Source organism: Myotis myotis, unplaced genomic scaffold (genome assembly GCF_014108235.1).
Source record: "Myotis myotis isolate mMyoMyo1 unplaced genomic scaffold, mMyoMyo1.p scaffold_m19_p_25, whole genome shotgun sequence".
In the NCBI taxonomy this organism is placed as follows: domain Eukaryota; kingdom Metazoa; phylum Chordata; class Mammalia; order Chiroptera; family Vespertilionidae; genus Myotis; species Myotis myotis.
Genome location: NW_023416330.1, coordinates 198481 through 223302, shown reverse-complemented (window position 1 = coordinate 223302; position 24822 = coordinate 198481). Strand labels below are relative to the sequence as shown.

The window sequence follows — 24822 nt, the reverse complement described above, 5'->3', positions numbered from 1 at the left end:
CTAAAATGCATCACAGAAGGCCTGCTTTTCCCTGATGCTGGTAGGATAGACAGTTTCTCTGTCACGTGAGAAAACCGAGGAAATTCTTGAACCTCAGGGTTTTATGTTTCCGGGGCGGGGGGGTGGTGGGGGGATGGGATGGGCAGGGTAGGGATGAGCCATTTGATGGAGCGGCTGCACAGTCCTGAGGGACTTAGGGAAACGTGAAGAAGTCCTGTCTGCTCTGTGATGGTTGGTTTCCCGTTTGGGAACATGCTGGGTCCTCGGGGCAGTGTTGAACGCAGCTCTGGCTGGAAACAGTCTACGCGTTGATGTCACCAGGGGGAGAGGTTTTTATAGCTGGGAAGGGCACACTGTCCCCACATCCCCGTGTTTTTGCCTAGTCAGTAGTACCGGTGCTAGGCACTTTCTCCCTTGCTCCTCAGGAGGCTGATGGCAGTGGTTGCCATTGGGGGCATGCTCTTGGCTTCCTTTTTGGAAAAGGAACCTCCCTTGCCCTGCTGGTTTCTCGCTGGAGTTCACTCAGGACCTCCTTGTGTCAGGAGGGCCGGGCCGTAAACATGCCTCGGAAGCCTCGAGCTGTCCTGTCTCAAGTCTCCTGGCCTCGGGTGCTCCTTACTGATGGCTTTAAAAATGGCCTGTTAGGACTGGTTTGTGCAGGTTTTCTCTGTCATCAGCTTAGTAAGTTCTGTTTCAACCTGACATGGCGTCCTGCTGGGGACCCGAGAGGTTCTGTCTGGTTGGATTTCTGGCTTCTTTACACTTGTCCTCTGTGGAGGGTTTCAGGTGCTCGTCTTGTGTTTTCTGTGGTCCCTCTCCAAGCAGTATCTCTGCATTTTTCAAGCCTCTTTAGTAACCAGTATCTAATTTTAACCCTTTTTCTTCCTTCTCTTTGTTAGTTGTGCTTCTGCAGGTTATCTGTAGCCTTTTGCTCACAGATATGAGTTTCAAAAATTGCATTTGAGTTTGACTTAGAAAACAACCTTCATTTTGTTGATTTCTAAGTCAGTTGTATTTTTAATTTTCATTTCAAACTGGGCCCATGGAAATGTGTTGTTTGGAATGAAGTGCTCAGGAGCCGTAAGTTTTGCATTGTCAGTTTTGTGAGCTTGCTTCTGCCTTGGTTAGACATTGCTGCTGCTCTGGGAATACTAACCCGCTAGAGCTTTCGTGGGAGGCATGGCGTCTACTCTCCGTCCTACCATTTGGGTAGTTATTTTGCCCTTGTCCCCCTGACCTGTGAGTGATGTCTTAGTAATTGGCCTGTCTTTGGATTTTTATTTTCTTTGGGAGGCAGCTTATCAGGTTCTCTCTTAGTGAATAATTTGTTAAGGACTGATTTTTAAAGCTAGGGTAAGAGTACCCTAACCCTTAACATGTCAAAGGAAGATGTGTACCTTGTTCACCTGCAGGTGTGAGTGAGCTGTGTGTTCCCACTAGTTACACGGTGGAGTTTTATGAGCAGCACTCTGGGGGTGGTGTCCTGGGTCGTCTTGGTACTTGAAGGAAACCCTCAGCCTACTGTGTGGCATGCAGCAATGCCAAGTGTAAAACCTGTAGTGGACATTCATGATGTTCTTATTGGACTTGTAGTTTTGAAGAGGATTTCATAAGAATGTTATTAGGTGAGTAGTGGTCACTCTGGTTATGAACACAGTGTTGGGCTCCCCAGTGTCCAGTAGTGACCATGTGTGACGACTAGGGTGACAATGAGGACAGTCTGTTCCTGGTGGGTCACTTTTTAAAAATTTTTTATTTTTGACAGTATTACAGATGTTCCCCAATTCCCTCCCGCCTCCCTTTAGTCCCCCTCCTTCTTCCCCCTGCCCCGTCCTATGCCTTCACCACACTGTTGTCTATGTCCTTTGGTTATGCATATATGTATATAAGTTCTTTTTTGTTCATTAGTTTCTTTTGTTCAATAGATCCCACATAAGAGTGAGATCATGTGACACTTGTCTTTCTCTCACTGGCTTATTTCACTTAGCATGATACTCTCCAGCTCCCTCCATGCTGTCTCACAGGGTAAGAGATTCTTCTTCTTACTGCTGCAGAGTGTTCCATGGTGTAGATGTACCACAGCCTTTTTATCCACTCGTCTACTGATGGGCACTGGGCTGTTTCCACATCTTAGCTATTGTAAACTGTGCTGCTATGAGTATAGGGGTGCGTACATTCTTTCTGACTGGTATTTCGGGTTTCTTAGGAAAGATTCCCAGAAGTGGGATCTCCGGGTCAATGGCAGTTCCATTTTTAACTTTGTGAGGAAGCCACAGTGTTTTCCACAGTGGCTGCACCAGCCTCATTCCCACCAGCACACACTAGGGTTTCCCCTCCCCTCTGCTGGGTCACTTTCATTGAAACAGCTACAAGAGTTACTTGGCACGTGCCTAGCCTAGAGGTTTTTAAAAAAATATGTATAATAGGCTCATATTTCAAAGAAGCCTGAAGAACTTTAGAAGAAACACTTGTCATGAAAATTTCATGCGGATTCAGCTGTGTGTCTCAGCCAGATGTTATGGGCCTGTGACCCTGTTCTTTCAAGATGTATTTCAATTATGGGACAGCCTCGGGCCATCCTGATGACATGGTGCTTCAGGCACAGTCCCAGTCCCTTCGCTGTGGGCAGCTGGGACACCCCCCAGGGAAGCAGCTGGCAGCCTGGGCCAGCGGGTGTCCTGTGGTTGCAGGGCCGCTTAGATGTGAATTGTACTTCAGCTCAGGGGCTCAGCAGGAACTGGAGTTTTTCTTTCCTTGGTCTGCAACAATCCTCCCATCCCTTCCTCTAAAGCAGTGGTTCTCAACCTGTGGGTCGTGACCCCTTTGGGGGTCGAACAGCCCTTTCACAGGGGTCGCCTAAGACCATCGGAAAACACGTATATAATTACATATTGTTTTTGTGATTAATCACTATGCTTTAATTATGTTCAATTTGTAACAATGAAATTGGGGGTCATCACAACATGAGGAACTGTATTAAAGGGTCGCGGCATTAGGAAGGTTGAGAACCGCTGCTCTAAAGGAATCCTGATTCTGTCCTGACGCCCCAAGTTTTCCTAAGTAGGGATGAGTGGCCCCGAGGCCACAGGAAGGTCCCTGTGGGAAGGGGGTGTGAGATTGAGCCCCAGCATGGTCTCAGGGCTTTACTGCTGCCTCTGGGTTTGCTGGGGGGTGAAGGTGGGGGTGGGGTGGGGGTGGGACAGAGCAAGGCCCAAAGCTGAGGGGCCTGAGACAAGTCCAGTGCCAGGCTCTGCAGGCAGATGGAGAAAGTGGAGGCTGGCGTGCCTCTGTGCTCCCCTCAAACAAACCATCCCTGCCCCCAGCATGTGGAGATGAGATGCTGGCTGGTGGCCTGTGCTCTCGGCACTGATACCTTGGTTAGCACAACAGCCCTCAGGTGGAGATGTAACACCAGGTTTTTGGACGAGGCAGCAGGCACGGAACTGGGACCCAGCCCTGTCAGAGCCTGCCCGCTCCTCATCTCGGGAGGCTGTTGATGGATGTCCCCACCCAGGCCTGTTTCTAGAACGCCCTGAGGAGTACCTTTCTGTGCTGGAGGAAGTTGTCATGCTGGGTCCCTCTCACAACCAGTATCTGCCTGCCTTCCCGCCAATAAGCGTTGGCTGTGTGCGTGCCCATGACATACATGGCTGTCCTCTGCTCAGATGTGGACAAGGGGTCACACAGGCCTGTGTGCAAATGCCCACGACGGGTCTTAAGCGTTTTGTCCTGGGTGCTTAACAAAAGTGACACTTGACTTAAGCCACGGCACTGGTGGGGAAGCCTGTGGCCTGCCTCCTTATGGCCCTGGCGTGGGTTTTACTGCTTTTCTGCAGGTGCAGAGGGGCCTGGGCAGGAGGATTTCAGCTTCTGCTTTTGTCGTCATTAATCCCCATCCGAGGATATTTTTCCATTGACTTTTTTAGAGAGAGTGGGGGGTGGGGGAGAGAAAGAGAGAGAGAGAGACATTGATGTGAGAGATACCAATTAGTTGCCTCCCACACACGCCCCAACCAGGGAGGGCCAGGAATTGAGCCTGCAACCGAGATATGTGCCCTTGATAGAAATTGAACCTGGGACCCTTCAGTCCATGGGCCAGAGCTCTACCTACTGAGCCAACCTGGCCAGGGCTCATTTGTGTTCTCCTACATCCTCCATGTCCCTCCTGATCTGCCCCTAGCACCACCACCCATTTCCAGGGCCTGGCACCACTTGGACTTGGTCTCCCTTCCTGTAACTTCCATGTGATCATTCTCCAGTTGTTCCGAGCATTGGTCCTTCCATCCCTTTGTCAGTAGCTTTTGATGATAGTCGTGGCCGTGGCACCTGCCTTCACTTTTAACCACTCTGCTTTGACTTCTCCGTCGTCATCACCACGTCGAGTCCACCGTCTGGTTGCCCTCCTGTTAAAATGGCTCGTCTCCGCTGTCCTGTGAGACATGTCAGAATTGGCCTCATGCCTACGTCTTCATGTCACTGTGTCCAAGTCACATCTCGTTCTGTGCTGTGTCCCTGGCAGCGCATGCTGCCACCTGCCCCGGCTCCGTTTCCTCTGTGTCCTCTGGCCGCCAGTCTGTGCAGAGCCCGCAGCCAGTGCCACTGGGTTTTGTGTGTGCGTGGACACAGGCCCATGAGAAGGTGCCCCTCCCGGGACCCCGGTGCGGCGCTCTGCCGGCCCTCGGTATGTGAACGCATCTGATGGGCCCGAGACGCATTTTTGGACACTGAGTAACCTCAGTGTGGGTGGGACTCAGGGTCTGACCCTCCTTCCCCCAAAGTACAGAGAACCATCCGCAACCAAGGATTGTGCATATTTGGGAAAAGTGACTTTATTTTTGGAAGTTTGTTTTCACTTGCATGTTCTCAGCTGGGCTCCACACTGCGCTGAGGTCCGTTTGGGGGAGGAATGAGCTGGGTGCGTGGCCGAGCACGGGTGGCGGCTGCTGGACATTCCTTTCGTGTTTTCTCGGTGGCCAGTGCTCTGGCCTGGCCACGGCAGATCACGTGTTTATTTTTAAATTTAGCGGGGTGCTCCGGGGCAGGATGTTTCCTGGTATATTTAGTTTTCCTGATGAAAAGGATGCGGGGATGGTCGTAACCAGCGGCAATGTCACAGGTTTTGATTGTTGGTTCTGCACAGGAAAAGGCTCAGAATTGACACCAAGAGAGCACGTTCTGTGTGGGGTGTAGACTTAGACGTGGCTTATTTTTCTAATGTGTTGCCTTGACGTAGTACAGATTGCTAACCTCAAACTTAAGTTAACAATAAGTTTTCATAGATTGAGTAATCTGGGACAGTGTGGGCAGATTGGAAAAGGCTGTAATAGGAGCCCAAGCTGGTTGGCCTGCGGACAGTGTGGTGGCAGGTGTGGCAGCGATCAGGGTATTAGGAGAGGCGCCGTGTGCACGGAGTCATGATTTCTTGGCAGGTCATTGTCAGCTGAAGAGCTGGGGCCGGAGTGCAGAGTTTCAGAAGTTCCTGCCCAGCCTCTCCCCTGGGGTGGGGCCTGCAGGGAGAGGGCAGTTTTTTGCAAGAACATTGAAATATGGTGCATTTATAACATAGTTTTTCAAGTCCTTGTGCTTTTTTGTTGTTAGTCCTCACTCAAGGATATTTTTCCCTTTAATTTTTTTGGTAGAGAGGGAGGGAGGGAGATGTAAGAGAGAACATCTATTGGTTGCCTCTCGAATGCGCCCTGACGGGCCAGGATTGAACCCGCAACCCAGGTATGTGCCCTTTTCCAGGAATCGAACCCATGACCCTTTGGTGCCGGGACATGCTCTAAATGCCGGGCCACACTGCCAGGCCAAGTCCTTGTGCTGGTGTAAGAAATGTGCAGTACTTTTGAAATGACACAAAAGCCCAATTCAGCAGAGATAAGGCTGAGTTATACATGAGCCTTTATTCCAGTGCTGCTCCAGTCTGGGGAGCGGCAGCTCTCTCCTACTAACCGGCTGGTCATACAGGGTAAGGAAGACCGCTGCATGCAGAGGACAGTGCTGCAGCGCCTTGTCCCTAGGTCTTCTTCCTGGACTTGCAGTCAGATGACAAGGTGTTAATTTTCAGTGGTGCTAAAACTCAGCTGGGCAGCCTGGTCGGCATTCCCCAGGCCACTCCGGAGGGGCCTGGGGTCCAGTCCTTTGTCTCAAAATGCAGACTAGTGAGCCCTCCCGTGCCCCTGTGCCAGAGGCTCTCTCACCTTTTTACAGCTCAATTTTCCTAACCATTGGACAGCGGTGTGCTCCTCTAGTGCCTCCCCACCACGCCTGTCCCTCCTAGGCAAGCTTGGGAGGGGAGCGCTGTGAGGGTGTGGAGTGCTCATAAGGCTTAGTAAGGCTGGCTTTTCTTTCATGTTTTTGGTGAGGGAATTTAAAGGGGAAGGAGCTGTTGGGAGAGGCCCGTGCCCCCTCCCTGTGAGCTGTCCCCCCAGCGTGCACTGGCTCAGGGGCCCCCTTCTGTCCCTGTGAGCCGACACCCCCCTCCCCCATGTGCACTGGCTCGGGGGGGCCCCCTTCTGTCCCTGTGAGCCGACACCCCCCCTCCCCCATGTGCACTGGCTCGGGGGCCCCCTTCTGTCCCTGTGAGCCGACACCCCCCCTCCCCCATGTGCACTGGCTCGGGGGGCCCCCTTCTGTCCCTGTGAGCCGACACCCCCCCTCCCCCATGTGCACTGGCTCGGGGGTCCCCTTCTGTCTCTTCGAGCTGACCCCCAGCATGCAGTGGCGGGGGGCGCAGTGTAGCCACAGACCTGGCTTATATCCTCCTGGGTGATTTTGGGGCTGGGGTGCCCACCGCTGGCCCCCCCCCATATCTGCTTTGCTGCATGTCCACTGCATTTAACTTGAAAGACAGGTTGTAAGGTTGATAGCAAGGAGCTTCTAATGAGAAAATGCCCTTGGATGTTCTGGGTTCCCTCGTGAAGGTGTTACATTTCTTACAGGCCCTGGGGCAGTGTGCCCTTGGATAGAGCGTTGCCCACACACTGCGGAGGGGCTTGGTTCCCTGTTAAGGGCAGGTACCTGGGTTGCAGGTTGGATTCTAGGCCCTCAATGGAGTTCCTGCAGGAGACAACAAATCATCTCCTATTGATGCCCCCCCTCCCCCCCTTTCAACTCTCTCTTTTAAAAAAATATCAATGAAAAGAGATCCTCAGGGGAGGATTAACAACAACAAAGTGTTTTCAGGTCTAAAGTGGGCGTGGCATTGCCCTGCAGGCCCGGGCTGCTGGTGAACAGATACTTTCTTTGGGGGGGGGGGGGGGCAGGTATGTCTGGTTCAGAGCTGTCCCCCTTCGGGCAGGGCTTTGCCCCTGGGAGCCTCCTGTCTCTCGTGCAGGTGCATAGGTGCCTGTCATACGTGGAGTGAGCGCTCAGCTCGGAGTCCGCCCCTGGCACCTGGTGCAGGCCTGGTCCTCGCTGTGTGCTCTGAAGTCAGGACCCACCTCGTCTTCTTGAGGGACCCTGTGTCCTGAAAGGGATGTGTGCCCCCCTCCCCCCTCCGTGGCCTGCGTGTCTGTCACTCACCCTAGAGTCCCAGCGTGCAGTTGAAAAGTAGATGCGTCCTAAATTTATGAGGGCTTTGCTGCATGCTGGGTTGGAGGGGGCAAAGGAATACAAGCAAAGGGAGGATCCAACTCAGGCCCTGTTCTGGAAGCTTCCGTCACACCACCTGAGCCAGCAGGGCTGGGACAACCGCATGGTTGCTTGTCAAATACCAGCTCCTGGGCCCCCTTGTGATTTTGGGGCATCCCCACCACAAAAAGACAGGCTGTGTCCTCGGAACCGAAGCAGAAACCTGCCTCCAAGTGGAGCAGATTCCTTAGACCCTGCAAGCCTGTCGGGTGAGGGGCACACAGGCGAGGGGCATGTGGGTGGGAGGCCACAAGGGTTGTGCTTGGAGGGTGGCGGGTCGGCTCACAGGGACAGAAGGGGGCCCCTGAGCCAGTGCACATGACAGAGCGCACAATGTGCAGTCCGAGGAGGATGTTGGAGAGTCCAGTGCGTCTTGGGGCGCCCCCCCCCCCCCCCCCGCACACACTGCCACCGAGGCGTGGCCATGGGAGGCCTGTGTTTCATGTGGGCCTTGCTGTGCACGAACGATCCCCCCGGTGCAACGTCCAGCAGTCAGCGCCTCCCACCGTGCAGGAGTGGGCGGTGGGCAGGGTTCCGCCTGTGCTGACACCCCCGTCACCGGGGACAGATGAGCACTGGGGGCCCGGAGGGGGAGCAGCCTCTGCTCTGACCACACCTGTTATCGAAAGGCCCGACGGGCGTCTCTGTTAGCAGCTGGGGCAGAACACGGCGCCTGGAGGATGGAGACAGTGGGCATTGTCAGGATTATCCTTATTAAATTTCTTTTTTATTGACTTCAGAGAGCAAGGAAGAGGGAGAGAGAGAAACATCAATGATGAGAGAATCATTGGTCGGCTGCCCCTTGCATGCCCTCCGCTGGGACCAGCCCACAACCTGCTCATGTGCCCTGGCTGTGATCGAACCGTGACTCGTGGGTTTGCAGGCGGGAGTGGGCAGTGGATGTACAACCACTGAGCCATGCCGGCCAAGGCAGGATTGTCCTTTTTAAGACCCCTTTCCTCAAACTCAAATGGTGTGAATGTGTCACCTACAGCTCAATATTGCTCTGAGGGTGGTGGCCTAGTAATGTGCACACAGGGATGAAGGGGGCTTGGGGTTCCGTGTGGCCTCGAGCAGGGGCCCAGTGAGAACTTGGGGGTGAGCGGAGAAATGAGTAGTCTTTGCTTCTCACTCTCCACTGCTATTTCCTGCCTTCAAGTGGTTTTTCCTGGTACTTGAGACACTAGCATTTCATAAGGACCTTGTGGGCCCTGCTCCAGACCCTGGACCCTGGACCCCATAGCATGGCTGGGAGGGGTGGGCGCTCAGAGGTCACATGTCCTCCAGGTTGACCATGCAGGTAAGTCCGTCGGACTCGCAGGAGACTGGGCTCAGTGGTGTGTCCCACCCGTTCCTGTGGTTCATGTGGAGGCTGGGCCCCCAGGCCCAGCTCAGCCCGGCTGCAGGCTCCAACTGACCCTAGGACATGCAGGAGGGCCACACGCTGGGCAGGCTGCGAGGAGGTGGGGTGGGGGCAGGGCCTAGGTACAGGGGTGAGGGACTCTGCAAGGATCTGCAGGCTGCTGGGAAGGGCTGTGTGCATATCCCCCACCCCCTCCCAGTGTCCCGCCCCTGCCCCCAGGCCGGGCTCCTGGGAACGTGGAGAGAGGGTCTGGTGTTTCTGTGCATTTGAGGTGTTTGTTCTCAGAACATCAAGCTGAAAATCTTAGTGACTTTTCCAAACAGCAGACACATACCAAGTGGCCCTGGAAGTGTCCCAGCCCACGTGGTAGGCGGCTGAGCAAGGCGATAGGTGGTGTCACCACCGACCCAGTGAGTGTGTCTCATCCAGACAGGGGGAGGACCTGGCTGATGCAGTTGCCCTGTGGTTCCTGCCTGGGCACTGGGTCCGAGGGGGGGGGGGGGGCACGCGTCCTGGCCCTCCTGCCTGGGCACTGGGTCGGGGGGGGGGGGCACGCGTCCTGGCCCTCCTGCCTGGGCACTGGGTCCGGGGGAGGCGGGCATGCGTCCTGGCCCTCCTGCCTGGGCACTGGGTCCGCAGGGGTGGGGGGCACACGTCCTGGTCCTCCTGCCTGGGCACTGGGTCCGAGGGGGGCGGCACATGTCCTGGCCCTCCTGCCTGGGCACTGGGTCCGAGGGGGGCGGCACATGTCCTGGCCCTCCTGCCTGGGCACTGGGTCCGAGGGGGGGGGGCACATGTCCTGGCCCTCCTGCCTGGGCACTGGGTCCGAGGGGGGGGGGCACGCATCCTGGCCCTCCTGCCTGGGCACTGGGTCCGAGAGGGGCACGTGTCCTGGCCCTGCCCGATCCCGCCCATGTGCTGCCCCGGACACGGTGATGAGTGCTCTGGACATGGGCTTCTGCCGCGGTGTGCGGCAGTGCCACCACCGCTTTCCCTTCCTGGGACTGAGGGCTGCAGGGTGGACTGGGTCCTGAGTCCCCCTGAGGAGCGGAACCCTGCTGGCGAGGTAAGTGGGACTGGACACGCTCCGGGGGTCCGCCACGCGCACCCCCCCTCCCCTCCCCCCACCTGTGCAGCCCAGGCTCAGCCTCATGGGGCAGACTCAGACCTGACATGATGTTACCCTCGGGTGGGCAGGGACACTTGTGACGATGGTGGGGGTGACCCGTCGTGAGGGTCTCAGGCAGGCAGGGGGCCTGACCCTCGGCTGCCACGTGGGGCGCCCGCTGTCTGTCCCCAGGGTGTGACCTGGGTCAGGGTGTGTGTAAGTTTCTCCTGGTGCCTGCCTGCCTTGGACGGCACAGTGATGGGCCCTGAGCACAGGACACAGCCAGGGTGCCTTGGCCACTGTGTCCCCACCAGCGCCTCGTCTTCCACTCGGGTGAGGCTGTTGAAGCCACTGCATCACTGATTCTTCACCCACTCCCAGGGGCTGGTCCAAGTGCTTCCGTGTGAGCACCAGGAGCTCAGCGCCCGTGGAGAGGAGCCCACAGAGCGCACTTGGGTCTCGGCCTGAGCGTGAGGCCTGGGCAGTTGGTGCTGCTTGCTTGCCTCAGTGAGCAGCCAGTGTTGGGGGCGGGGGTCTTGACACCCTTCTTGTGGGTACGCGGGTCCTCGAGGGGAGGGCTGTCTGACACCAGCCGACCGCCCAGTTCACCCGCAAGGAATCTGACAGGAGCCTGGTGGAGGGGGGTGGTGGTGGGGCAGCTGTGAGCTGCAGGAGCTGCTTGGGGAAACAGGTGGTGATGTGACGGGTGCAGGGGTGAGGGTGGGCACCGAGGGCGTGTCCCGCGAGCTGGATCCCAGCTGTAAAGCCCATGTGCGTATTTGTGGGTTGCAGCCGCCCCCAGGGCTGTGCAGGTTGGGGGTTTAATAAACGGAACTGGACACTTAGTGGAAATCCTCTAAAATGCAAACCCAGAAGGCAGGCCCCTGAGATCCCAGCATTTCCCAGAAAGCTGTGCCTGGGGTGGGAGGGCGCGGCCCCTTGGCCAGTCCTGCTGTGGAGGACGTGCCGGGCCCCGCGGCCAGGATTGATCGGGCTGTCCTCCCAGCTCAGGCCCCAAGGTCTGGCCACCAGCCTCCCAGCACTGCCCGGGGCTCAGGTGCTCAGCCACCAGCACCACGGCAGCAGCTCTAACTGCCCAGGCCTCAGGCCTCCGGTCTGTCCTAACACCTTGTACCTCAGGGCCTTCTGGAGCCAGCAGTTCTTACCAGGGTGCGTGACTTCATCAAAACTGCTTGCCACAGCCTCTGGCCTCCACAGCTTAAAAGCCCAGAGGAATACAGCTCTGGGCGCGGGTGGGGGGGCTGTCCCGAGTGGGCGTGCATCCAGCGTAACTGACGCCAGTGCTGTGGGTTTTCGCAGGTGGATGTGGGTGGGACTGGGACAGGCCTCCAGGCGCCTCCACTGTGGCCAGTTGCAGCATTGGGGGCGGGCAGGGACTGGGCGCAGGTCCTGGAGTCAGCATGCAGAGAGTGAGTCGGAGGCGGGACCTGGGCCGCTGGGCTGAGTCTAAGGACGGATTCTAGCAGGTGCCCTGAGTCCCTGGGCCTTGGGGACAGTGGGCGTTCCCATGGCCGTTCCCTCAGAGTGACATGCAGCCCCCACTGTGCACCTGAGGAGTGGGCAGCCTTCCTGCTCTGAGCGAGGGTGGCACCTACGGTGCCCGCTCACGCGACCCTGTCTGTCCTTGCAGGTGTGGCCGACGAGGACGCCTTCCAGGAGGCCTGCCGGCTCCGAGGCCAGCACGCGCTGCCCGAGCAGCCCGCCAGCACCAGCGCCCGCCCTCTGAGGTCGCACAGGCCCACTCCACCACCCAAGCACGAGGACGAGGACGACCCGGGCCGCCATCGGGCCGCCAGCCACTGGGACCCCTCCGCCTTCTCAGCAGGTGTGCGGAGGGAAACTGAGGCAGAGCGCCCCCCCAAGGACGCGCCCCGTCCTGCCCAAGGCCAGCGAGGACAGAAGTCACTGCTGTGCTGTGTCCTCACCTGATGGGCAGGGTGGGCAGGTGCGGCTGGTCAGCTGACCTGGCAGGTAGGGGAGGCGCCTTCCGGAAACCCCACAATTAAAACGGGGTGCCACCTTCTGTATGAAGTGTGTTGTCTCGGCACAGATGCCGATGCCACAGTCACCAGGTGCTGCTTTTACCCTAAGTGCTCCTTTTGTAACTGAGGTCTCGGGATTTGGATGGACTGACCCCCAGGCAGTGCTGTCTCAGCCTACCTGCCCCGTTTTTGTTTAAATACAAAGTAACACAGGCCGCCCGGAGGCTCTGTCAGGTTGGGTGGTGCCAAGCCACGCTGCTTCCTGGGGACCTGGGGGCCTCAGCGGCCTCCTGGTGCTGCCCTTTCCTGCTCCCAGGCCTGTGGTCTGTCTCATATTCTGGGGGGTCTGTCCCAAGTTCCGGGGGTCTGGCTCAGGTTCCGAGGGGTCTGGCTCAGGTTCCAGGAGCGGGGTCTGGCTCAGGTTCGGGGGGGCTGTCTCAGGTTCTGGGGGGCTGTCCCAGGTCCGAGCGGGGGGCTGTCCCAGGTTCCGGGGGGTCTTTCCCAGGTTCCAGGAGGTCTGTCGCAGGTCCCGGGCGGGCTGTTCCACGTTCTGGGGGTCTCTGAGGGTGCAGCCATCCTTGCCGGTTTGGCCCCTGGAGCTGCAGGCTGGGTGGGAGGAAAAGGCTCACCCTTGGTCCTCTGTGTCCCACAGCGGCATGAGGTTAACTCCGTGGACCTAGGGCCAAGCTGTTATCTCAGAAATAAGTTCATCTCCCAGAGCTTTCTATCGAAATCTGTCCCTGGAGTCCTTCTGGGTGTCTGTTCAGGCAGAAACAAGTGTCCCATCCGCGCCCCCCACCCCCCTGCATGGAGCCCCACCCCTGGGACCGGCCATGCCAACAACGCCGCTGGCCGCTGGGGAGGAGCCTCTCTGGGTAACGGAAAGGGGCAGTTGGAAGAGCCGAGTGACCAGGAAGGACCCGTTGGCCTTGAATGGACATTCGCCAGGATTCCCTGCCCCCTCCTGGAGGTGCGGGGTCTGGCGGCGAGGGAAGGGGCCCTGACGCCCGGGGGCCTCGGCCAGGGCGGGGCTGCAGGCTCCACTTCCCTGGACGAGCGTTGCTGGACAGTGATTTAATGGGTGCATTGTCTGATTGGAGGGACACCTCAGCCCCCTGGGTCAGATGTCTCAGTTCCTGGGAGGGAGGGGTGTGGTCCGGGCAGTCTCCCAGGACAGGGCTACTGCCCACTGGTTGGCCGGAGCCGCATCTGAGCTCAGCACCAGGCCCTGTGTCCCAGATGTGCCTGTGGAGTGGAAGGCAGACAGACCTCCTGGAACCTGGGAAAGACCCCCGGAACCTGGGACAGCCCCCCCCCCCCCCCCGGAGAACCGGGGAACGTGCCGGAGAACCCGGGAACGCCAGCATTAGCAGAGGACACGGAGTCATTCTCTCTGAAACCACATGCCTTTGTCAGTTTCTACCACTGGGTCCCTATCGGTCCCGCGATGGAGTGGGGACACCTCATTGTGAGCGCCGTCACGAGTCCTCTCTGTGGCTGCGGGGGTGGCGCCTGCCTTGGCCGGAGCCCCCTGGGCTCTGTGGGAACCCAGCCTTACTGGGAGCATTTCTGAATGTTGGAGTCAAACATTTGTTGTTTCCTTTTTAAAAATCAATTTATGAGACCTTGAGAAGACTGAGTGGCGTCACATGGAATTAAAGGCATGATTCTCCCACAAACATGCAGCGAGCTCGCGTCATGGAGGGCGGAAGTGCCCTGGAGGAGGATGCAAGAAGGGGCAGCGAGGAAATCTGAGCCGCTGCTGCCTGGGCAGCTGCTCCCTCCGCAGCGTCCACGGCTGGCCCCCCTCCTGTGGCCATGGGCCCCCTTCATGCTGGCCCCTCACTAAGCTGGCCTTGTGGCTCCGGGCCTTGCGGCATCTCCTGGTCATCGTCCCGCCATATTCCAAGTCCTGAGTAATTTTCCTTTAAAAGAAGCACATGGAAGGAGCCTGGTTACCGGGACATAGGTGCCCTGGGGCTGGAGGACAGCGCCACCTGGAGGCAGTGGCAGCTTTTGCAAGCGGCTCATTTAGATGAAAACTAATGAACTCAGTGCTGAAGTGACAGGCCCCACAGTCGCAGCTCATGCATGGGCGCAGGATGCACGAAGGGGCCTGGCGGTCGGTGGGGTGACTTTAGCCCTGGCTCTGGGCCACCAGGCCTTGGTACGGGCAGCAGGGGGAAGGGAAGCGGCTTCAGTTGCTGGCATTTGGCTTTTTTTTTTTTTTTTTAAATATTTTTATTGATTTCAGAGAGGAAGGGAGAGGGGGAGAGAGAATGAGAGAGAAACATCCATGATGAGAGAGAATTATCGATCATCTGCATCCTGCACACCCCACACTGGGGTTTGAGCCTGCAAGCTGGGCATGTGCCCTCGACCGGAATCAAACCTGGGACCGACGCTCTATCCCAGTGGTTCTCAACCTTCCTAATGCTGCGACCCTTTAATACAGTTCCTCATGTTGTGGTGACCCCCAATTTCATTGTTACAAATTGAACATCATTAAAGCATAGTGATTAACCACAAAAACAATATGTAATTATATATGGGTTTTCCGATGGTCTTAGGCGACCCCTGTGAAAGGGTTGTTTGACCTACAAAGGGGTCGTGACCCACAGGTTGAGAACCGCTGCTATCCACTGAGCCAAACCAGTGAAGGCGCATTTGGCTTCTTAACGTGCATTATCTTCCACTCTAACCCGTAAAGCTTGCCGGCTCATTTCTGACGTCACGCCCGTGTGTCCTTGCACAGCCCAAGAACCAGCAAGTGGCCAGGAGACTGAGGGGTCCGGCTTTTGCGTGAGTCGCGCTCCCGCAGGTGCGGCCACTGGGAAGGACATCAGAATTCCTGCACAGGGAACACTCAGGAACGAGGGGCCTCCACCCTTAACTCTTGTTAAAAACTTTTAAATTTATGTTTAGAGAGAGGAAGGGAGAAAGCGAGTGAGAGAAATGTTGACTGGTTGCCTCCTACACGCACCCCAACTGGGAATCAAACCCACAACCTGGGACGACACTCCAACGACTGAGCCACCGACTGAGCCACTGGCCAGGATGGCCCTTAACTCTGCACTGGGCCCTGCAGACGCGCCCTGGCTGCGGGCTAAAGGCTTGGGCTGGGGTGGGGCAGGTCTGCGGGAGGCGGGGAGCTTGTCTTGCAGTGAAACCGACTTGCTCGCCTGCGCTTCTCTGTGAGGCTCACAGCTACTCTTTCCCAGGCCCCCCCACGTGTCCCCTCGAAATCGCTGGCAGGGCGGCCCACGTCTTATTGCTTTGTTTTGTTTTAAATTAATGTAAACATTGAGCATTTTCAGGAAGTAGCAGAGGAATTGTTTTACAAGGAACCTGAGGGCCTGCCCTCACTCGTCTGCACAGTGCTTCCTTCCAGTCCAGACTCCGCGTCAGGAAGGACTTTCCTGCCAGCGTCACTGCTGGTTGGGGCTGTGGGTGGAGCTGCAGGGCCAGGCTGGGTGAGGTGCGAGGCCGAGGGGCATGGGAGGTGGTGGCGGGATCTGAGTGTCCACATGCCTCGAGCCCGGAGGCCAACCCTCCCCCCACCCGTTGTGGCGGAGCCGGTGCCCATCACCAGCTTGTTTGCTGTGCTCCCCTGGATTTGAATCCTTTGACCCAAATGTGGTTGCAGGTCTGGCCTGTTGGAATCAGAGGAGGACCGTTCCCATCACACATCCATTTCCTTACACAATTAAAACCATCTTTTAAATTAATCCTCACCTGAGGAAATTTCTTTCATTGATTTTTAGAGAGAGGGAAGCAAGGGGGAGGGGCGAGAGAGAGAGAGAGAGAGAGAGAGAGAGAGAGAGAGAGAGAAAACATCGATTGGCTGCCTCCTGACCAGGGCTGGGAATGGAACCTGCAATCCAGGAATCAAACCCAGGACCTTCAGTCTGCTGGCCAGTGCTCTGTCCACTGAGCCAAACCCGCAGGGCTCTTTACACGATTTTGAAGAAATTTCCCAACCAGACCACGGGTCTGCGTCTGAGACTGCCCAGCTCCTGGGCTGCGGGGTTCTGATGGGCCCCAGATGCAGGGCAGGCACCTCCCAGAGAGGCATGCGGGGTGTGTGTGTGGCTGCGCCAGTCAAACATGCACCATCTCTCGTTAAAACCCTTGTGAGTCCAAGGTAATTTTCCTGTGCTCTTTATTCTTTTAAAATATATTTTTATTGATTTCAGAGAGGGAGAGAGATGGAAATATCAATGATGAGATGGAATCATTGTTGGGCTGCCTCCTGCACACCCCCTACTGGGAATAGAGCCGCAACCCGGGCATGTGCCCTGACCGGAATCGAACCATGACCTCCTGGTTCCTAGGTTGTTGTGTAACCACTGAGCTACCCCAGCCAGGTTTCCTGTGCTCTTAAATTTAGAAATGCATGCTTGATAAGAATGGGAGTGAGGAGTCCTTCCCCTTTTCCTCACGTTGGTGGGTGTCCGGCCCCCCAGAGCCGCAGGCCTCCCTGCCCCTCTCACCATGACCCAGGTGGGCCCTCCGCGGCCGCCTCCCGCCACCTCCTCCCACTCCCTGCAATCACGTTGGGGGACACACCGCAGGCTCCGTGGCTCTGGTCCCACGTTTCTCCTCGGAGGCCGTTGTCTCCCTCTGTCAGGTCCTCTGCCAGGGCCCAGGCCCGTGTCCCCACAGCCGGCCCTGCTAGCAGGGGCGCCCGCCCTCACCTCGGGTGCTGCGGCCTCTGCAAACGTCACGGACCTCCTGCCAGGGGCGAGGGCAGAATGCCACCCCGAGAACCCAGGGGCCGGAGCCTTGTGTGTGTGCGCCATGCAGTGAGAGCCTGGCTCCCACCGGCAGCCGGGCACTGGGGCAGGAGGCGGCGCGGCTGCCTCACGGGGCTGTCTGTGGGACCCGCCCACGGGGTTGTGACACCTGCTAGTGTCATTTGAGCTGTGTCCCCAGAGTGGGTGGCTGAGTCAGGACTGGGGACGGCTGTGGAACGTCGCTGGTAACAGGTTCTTAAGGGTGCGCTGAGGTGGCCTTTTCCACAGGCCTCGGGCCGCAGGGGGCTTGGCCTGGCTCGTGTCTGCAGAACTGCTGAGGGCAGAGGCCTCAGGTGGCTCGGACAGGGGCCAGGGGCGTCTCCTTGCCTCTGTCCCTCGGGTGCCACCCCCGGGATGGAAGGGGGAGCTGGTCCCCACCCAGGCAGGGCCTCCCGCGGCGCAGACTCTGGTGGGGGAAGCGGGGACGCCAGGGGACGGGCTGTGCCCTGCCAGGTGGGCCCCGGATGGCGGCCGTGGTGGTAAAGCCAAGAGCCTTTTGTTGAGCTTTAAGTGTGGGCCATGGGCACGTGAGGAGGTGTGGCTTTCCTGTGTCATGTGTGCTGTTAACGTGGGGACAGTTGAACATGGTTGGGTCCGGGGGCTGGGGGAGACCAGCTGCCGCACATTGTTTCACAAGCCGTGTTTCCCTAGGACTCAAAGAAGGTGGCAAGAGGAAGAAGCAGAAGCACAGAGACGAGTCCAAGAAGAAGAAGTCGACCAAGGGGCAGCACTAGAGCGCCGGCCGCCGCGGCGTCGCGCTGTGTGGTGTGTGCACGCGATAGGTAGGGCGCCTGCTCCCCGCCCCGTCACCTCCTCACCCCGGGACGCGGACGGGCGGCCAGTCAGGCGGCAGGTGATGAGCGGGCGGTGGCGTGAGCGCCCGCCCTGGCCGCAGCCCACCACTAAGATAGCGATTCCTGGGCAGCGGTCGGGGCTCTCGCTTGTTCTTGGCGGTGCGGCCGCCGTGCGAACCCCTGACACAGCGCTAGCTTTAGGGGCGTGACGGATAGATAGGCAGCAGGTAGCTCCTCGTGGGGCCGGCGTTGGGAATCGGAGGGTAGTGAGTGTGGGCGACTCCAGGTCACACACGTCACACCTGAGCGGGGCCGCAGGTGCTGCCTGCTGTCCCGGGGTCAGACCTCAGCACCTGTCGTGGCCCCGTTCCTGTCGGCCACGTCATGGAGCTTGTAAACCTGACCTCTGAGTAGAACCGGCCGATGGCAAGTGTGCTGTGATTAGCGCTAGTCCTTCCTTTCCTCCCGACCCATCACCGCTCCCCGAAGCTTGTGCAGGGGGCGCTACAGAGCTTTGCTCCGTAAACAGCCCGGGCTCCGAGTTGAGGGTGCGAGGAAGCAGACGGCTGCCTGGCACGCGGGCGCCAGCAGGCACGAGCTTGTTTCGTTTGTGGACACTGCGCTCCTGTGTGGCCAGCCTCGCCTCTGTGCTTTCTCTGCACCACCCACTGCCTAACGAACGCTTTGCTCCCCGGCTGTGGTCGGGGGCGCCCAGCTGCCCCCTGTGGCGACGACACCTCCGCTAACACCAGAGCCTGCTGCCCACCCGCCTTTTCCTCGCCCCCATGGAAACCAGGGAATTGTGAGAAGTGTGGATGTGACGTAAAAATGCCAGCGACTCAAACCCACGGCGCGGAGCTGGCGACTTGGGCTTGGCCTGTGCCGCCGTCTGGTGTGGCGTGTGGCTTGATATGGCGGCCACAGGGCGCTGCTCTTGTGTGGGTGGGGGCGCGGCTGCGGGCGGGGCCGGGTGTGCTTGTGGGAACGGCCAGCACGGTGACCTGACCTGGGCGCCACCGCGGAAATAAAGTTGTGAGCACCACCCGGCTCCGGCCTCCTTCACCGCCTCAGCCCGCATGGTCTCAGCCGTGTGCCGTCTCAGTTCTGGGGGTGGATGTTTTGGGGCAAAAGGCTGGATTCTGAGGTAACGCCCCGCTGAACAGCGTGAGGCCAGCAGCCTCCTGGGACACGGGCCGGTGCAGGGACATCTCCCGAGTGTCCTGGCCGTGGCCTGTCGGCTGCATCCTGAGGCCCGGGCCTCGCTGCGAGGGGGTGGCACATGCAGGTCCAGGTGGATCTGTCCTGAGTGGGACTCGCCCTGTCACTCGGGGGCCTTTTGGGGGCAGCAGGAGGGAAGGTTTCCTGGCACTTGTCCCTCACTGTCCCTGGGGGCCGGTCACCCTGGAGCAGTGTCGGGGGCGGTGTCAGGGCCCTGCGTGCTTCAAGCCCCAACATGACAAGTGTTCGTGCAGCCGTGGGCCTCACTGCCCACCGCGGGGCTGGCTCAGTGAGCTGGGGAGGCCCAGGGCCACTCGGTGGGTCCACTCACAGGTGAGCAGGGCGCAGCCATGCAGCAGAGGTGCAGCCACACTTGCCGGGCTCAGGTGGGCACCGCGGGGTTCGCTGTGCTGCCCTCTACCTCCCGCTTGGGGACAGAGCTTTTGGCCTGTGTTAGGAGGATTAAAGGCTGCAAAACCTCCAACCATACTTGTGAAGTGCACACATGTTCACAGGAAGTTGCACAAACAGTCCTCCTAGAGATCCCTGTACCCTCCCCCCAGGGCCCCTCAAAACCAGGACACGGGAAACCCTCAAACATCGTTCGTAGCCTGGAGATGGTGGGGCCGTGACAGGGGCGAGCGGTCACACCTGATCTTCTTTTTGCCAAAATGAGGTTTTAGTGGGTGGGATCTAAGTTCATGTGTCACACCTGGTCGGGCGGGCTTGCCCAGGGCAGACCTTCCCCACACCTGCTGGGCGGGCCCTCCACCTCCGCCCCGCCTGGCTCTGCCCACAGGAGCACATGGGACTGGGCTCTGATGGGCCATTTGGCCCATAGCTGACCAGCGGCTCAGCGAGCATTGCCCGCCATGCTGGCCCGACTCCAGTCTGCAACGGTCAACGCAGAGCGGGCACGATGTCTTCCGGGCGTCTGCCCCCTGCTTGGGGCTGTCAGGACAGTCAGCGAGGGGTGTGTCAGCCCCGCCTCCGCGCTCGCCCTGGTGTGGGAAAGTCTCATGGGTACCGTGTGCGGACGGAGGGCCTGCATGGTCCCCAGGCTCCATCGTGCCGGCTCCGTGAGGCCCTCCCTTGGACAGCTGGCTGGTGGAGCCCAGGCCCGAAGGTTCAGTATTCTACCCGGATGTCCAGGCTGCTAGCTTCCGCCTCGAGGGTTTGCCGAGAGGGCTTTCCCAGAACTTGCCATTGTCCATAGGCAGCCAGGTCCCTGGGGGACTCTTCCCGGATCAGAGCGCTCCTGAGAGCCAGGTGACAGGCCAGCATGGCTTCCTGTCAGCTGGAAGTGCCTCCTCCTGTTGCCAGGTCAGGTGAGAGCCAGAGCCATGGCTGCGCCCGGCAGCGGGCGCCCCGTGGTGTGCTGGCACCTTCGTCCCCGAACCCCACACGGTGGCTGCTCATGTCATTTCTTCTGAAGAAAAGAGTGACAGGAATTGCATGACTGGCCGCGTGGGGGGAAGAGGTGTGGGCAGGTCCCCGCTCCCAGCCTGTGCACGGGCTCACCACGCGTTAAGCTGTGCCTGGGCGGGGGGAGGGGAGTGTAAATACACCAGACAGACCCAGTGTGTGCTTCAGGGACATGACGCACATCCGTCCCCACTGCCTCCAGGGCACTCTCAGCCCTGAGGTGGCTGAGGAGGCGGGGACAAGAGCAGGAGTGGATGTGGGGGGTGTCAGCCACCAAGCACGTCACCCAGGGTGCCCAGCCTCCGTGGTTCAGCCCTCATCCTCCCTGTCCCTCTAGCCCTCACAGGTCCCCCTGGAACTGGCCATCCACAGAGGGTCCCCTGGGCACGGCCTATCCTGGCCTCTGATGCTGCTGCTCCTGACGCCCGCAAGGGCCTCGGTGGGCACGGTGACCTCACACTGCGGCAGCAGTGACGGCCTCTGCCCCTGGGCGCCCAGGCTTTCGCTTGAGTGCATTCATTCTCAGTGAACAAATGAAATCCAGCTTTTATGTCATAAAAGTTGTTTCACGAGGAGCCATCGTACAGTGAGTGGCCCAGGTGGCTCCGATGATGGCTCCATAACCCTTCCCGCCCGAGAAAGTGGCCTGGGTGCACTGGGGTCAGGGCAGGCTGTGCCCCAAGTCCACTGCCCACCTCAGAAACACTGCCTGTCCCGGACACACGCTGGGTCCTTTCCCAGGGACACCACTGACACCCTGTCCTTCAGCCCAGGGGGCGGGCGGAGCAGGGGAGCATGGCTTCTGTGGGCACGTGGGGCTCGGGCGGCTTGGGCGGTGCTGTGACCACGGCTGTGTCCAAGCCTGGCCGTGTCACTGTCCTTCCACAGTTGAGAACATGGGCCCTGGGCCACGTGTATGTTCCCAAGCCTCAGTGTGAAGTGGGGTGCAAGCTCCGCTCCCACCCACCTGGCCCTGCAGTCACATAGGCCTCAGACCTGGTGTCCGCACGAGGCTGGTGAACCCTACACACCGCCCGCACCTGAGGATATTTTCTCCTTTTCCTTTTATTTTTATTATTTTTAAAAAGATATATTTGTATTGATTTCAGAGGAAGGGAGAGAGAGAGAAACATCAATGATGAGAGAGAACCATTGATTGGCTGCCTCCTGCACGCCCCACACTGGGGATCAAGCCGACAACCCAGGCATATGCCCTGACTGGACTTGAACCTGGGACCCTTCAGTCCATAGGCTGACGCTCTATCCACTGAGCCAAACCAGCTAGGGCTCCATAGATTTTTAGAGAATGGAAGGGAGGGAGTGGGGGAGGGAGAGAGAAACATTGATGAGAGAGACACCTATTGGTTGCCTCCTGCATGTGCCCCGACCCGGGCCAGGGATTGAGCATGCAACCCAGGTATGAGATCCTTTGGTTCGCAGGCCAACGCTCTAACCACTGAGCACCAGCCAGGGTGGCTCCTGCTGGTTTTGGGTTTGTCTCATTTCAGTGTTTATGAGCATGTTGTACATGTGAATAAACGCACGAAGCGGTTGCAGACATTATAGTTATGACGATGACAGTTAAATGACCCTGTGCCACCCCCATGCCGAGTTTCCCGTGCTAACTGGGTGTGGGAGAAGGTGCGCAGCCTGGAAGATCTGGCATCCGTCGCCCTCTCTTCTGTGTCCCAGGAACATGGCGTTTCAGACCATCGTGCGTCCCCATGTTTGTTGCAAGATTTGCCTTGTCAGCGTCCACACCCAGTGTCCATGGCCTCCTAACGCCACAGGCGACCTGTCAGGTGATAGATGACCCATAGGCGACAGTGACCCTACAGGTGACCGGTGACCCTACAGGCAGTGGTGACCTTACAGGTGACAGGTGACCTATCAGGTGGCAGTGACTCTACAGGCAACAGGTGACCCCACAGGTGACAGGTGACCCTAAAGGTGACGGTGACCCTACCGGCTGTGCTAAGACATAGCGGCCACCAGTCCTGAAGCAGCAGCCGCCTCCTGCAAGGGCGTGGGGCACTGGGACGTCACCTCACTGTCTCCACTTCCCTTGCCCACATCCCAGGGGCCTGCTGTGTCTCCCTGTGGTGTCTAGCCTGGGGGGCTTTCTTGGGGTCATCCTGCCCTCGCCACATCCCCCTCTGCTCACCCACACAGCACACACCGGCCTTGTCTGACCCAGTACCATGCCCAATTCCCCTGCTGGGCTCCCCTCCTCCCGCTCCACCCCACCCCCCTTCCCGGCTGGAGTGGCTCAGTGGTTGATCGTTGACCTAGGACCAAGAGGTCATGGCTTCCCGGTCAGAGCACATGCCAGGCTGTGGGCTTGATCCCCAGGGGGGCGCAGGAGACAGCCCATCAGTGATCTCTCCCATCCGTGGTGTTTCTCTCTCTCCCTCTCTGAAATCAATACAAATATTAAAAATAAAGACAAAATAAAATGCTGCACCCTGGCCCCGGGCACAGCTGGTCTCTGCGGGGACCCTTCACCCACAGGGACGCTCCCCGTGGTGGCTGCTGCGGAGGTTGAGGACACCCACAGGCGAGTGCGATGACCACTGTTCCACCTGCTTCCCCTGGGAAGCAGCGCCCTCGCCCGCCGGGGGTTTGATTATGAAGAAGGGGTTCGCAGCCTCTGTGCCACATCAAAGGCAGAGGTTAACCTGGAGCTGGAGCCGCTGGTCACTGGCTGGGCCGTGGCCCCGTGTCCAGGGTGGACGCAGGTTGTCGACAGGGGTGATGGTCAGTGCAGAGAAGCACCCGTGGGCTGCCCATCACCTGATGGGTCACTCATCACCTGCCAGGTCGCCCTTGGTGTCAGGACCCATGGACACCAGGTAATGTGCCCCTTCTTGGCCCTCACCCCCCACCGGGCCTCAGGGAGCACCTGTAGGAGCCCACGCTGTGTGAGCCTGGGAGAAGGCAGCACCTCACTAACCCCCGGACAGACAGTCCGTCCTCAGTGCCGCCTGGCAGGACACTGCAGAGAAGGGGCCCCCGAGAGCAGAGTAGACCCGGGGGGGAGGCAAAAGCAGGGTGGCACCTTGGTCTCTGTCCTTGACTCAGGACAAGCCTGTGTGTGGGACTTGCTACTGTGCCCAGGCGCCTGCACAGGGACCCTGCCCTCAGGAGTCTGGCCAGAATGGGGTTTCTGTGCCTTAATATTTTGGTGTCCCAACTTTTCAAATCCCAAATAAAATATTTTCTGAAAAATTTCCATAACATGAACATGGGTGAGTCCTCAGGCAAGGTGGCATTTCATGGTGCAATCTTTCCTGCGGCCTCTAGAGGGCGCCTCCACAAAAGAAACTAGGACTGTGGTCAGGAAACTTGCCTCCACCCGGTCGCACACAGGCATGGGCACAGACATGGTGCACACCACATGCATGCACACACGGGCACATGCACACACACACAGTAAATGAGTCGGTCTTACGTTATCAAGGCTGAAATGAGTTGGAGGGAGGGGCCCAGCGCCTACATTGCCCCCTTGGCAAAATAAAATCGTTGGGGAGAAAAGATCAGGGGGTTTAAACTGAATGGCCAGGCCTAACCGATTTGGCTCAGTGGATAGAGCGTCAGCCTGCAGACTGAAGGGTCCCAGGTTCGATTCCGGTCAAGGGCATGTACCTTGGTTGTGGGCACATCCCCAGTAGGATCGATGTTTCTAACTCACTATCCCTCTCTCTTCCTCTCTATAGAAAATCAATAAAATATATATATAAAAAATAAAGCAGTGTGCAGACCCCTTGTTTTTTTAATCCTCACAGGAGGATATTTTTCCCATTGATTTTTAGAGTGAAAGGGAGGGAGGGAGGGAAACATTGATGCAGGAGAGACATATCGATTGGCTGCCTCCCACTTGTGCCCCGACCAGGGCCAGGGATCGAACCTGCCACCCAGGTACATGCATGCCCTTGACTGGGAATCTAACCTGTGACCTGTGACTTTTGGTGCGAAGGCCTTGCTCTAACCATTGAGCGCACTGGCCTGGGGGTGCAGGCTCCCATGTAAGTCCATCAGGGTGCTGGCGGCGGGGCCCTGGATGCTGGGGCCGCAGCAGAGAGAACTCATCTAGTACCTCCCCTCAAAGGAGCAAAGGGCGGTCAGAGCCGCTAGACCGGACGCCACATTCACTGCCCGGCGCCCGGGACCCTAGGGGCCGCCACAGGCCTTTCCTTCTGGAGAACCGCGTGGACGGCGGGTGTCGGGGTGGCTGTCAAGTCTTCCTGAAAGCCCAGCGCCCCAGTATTTCACGAGCAGGACCCCCCCCACACACACACACGAATGTCAGGGGCTTTCCGTGGGTGCGCGCGCGCGTCCTGGTCGCACGGCTGCGCAGGACGAGGGGCGAGTGGTTCTGGTTCCCGGGGCTGCCACGGAGGGGACCTGCGGGGACCCTGCTGCGGTCCCGAGCCGCTCCCCAGGCGCCCGAGGCCAGCAGAGCCAGCTCCCGGGGCCCCGCGGC

At 58.6% G+C, this 24822-nt stretch overlaps 1 protein-coding gene across 4 annotated transcripts in view; it reads left to right on the top strand.

The window, feature by feature from the left end:
• The window catches only part of DNAJB6 (DnaJ heat shock protein family (Hsp40) member B6), a 58302-nt gene extending 39564 nt beyond the window's left edge, over positions 1–18738 (top strand). For all 4 annotated transcript variants that reach the window (XM_036356235.1, XM_036356237.1, XM_036356236.1 and 1 more), the window contains 2 exons: positions 11755–11949; positions 17554–18738. In XM_036356235.1, the coding sequence (XP_036212128.1) occupies positions 11755–11949; positions 17554–17636 (278 nt within the window). In that variant the 3' untranslated portion in view covers positions 17637–18738. The remainder of the gene's footprint in view (positions 1–11754; positions 11950–17553) is intronic.
• The last annotated feature ends 6084 nt before the right edge of the window (positions 18739–24822 follow it).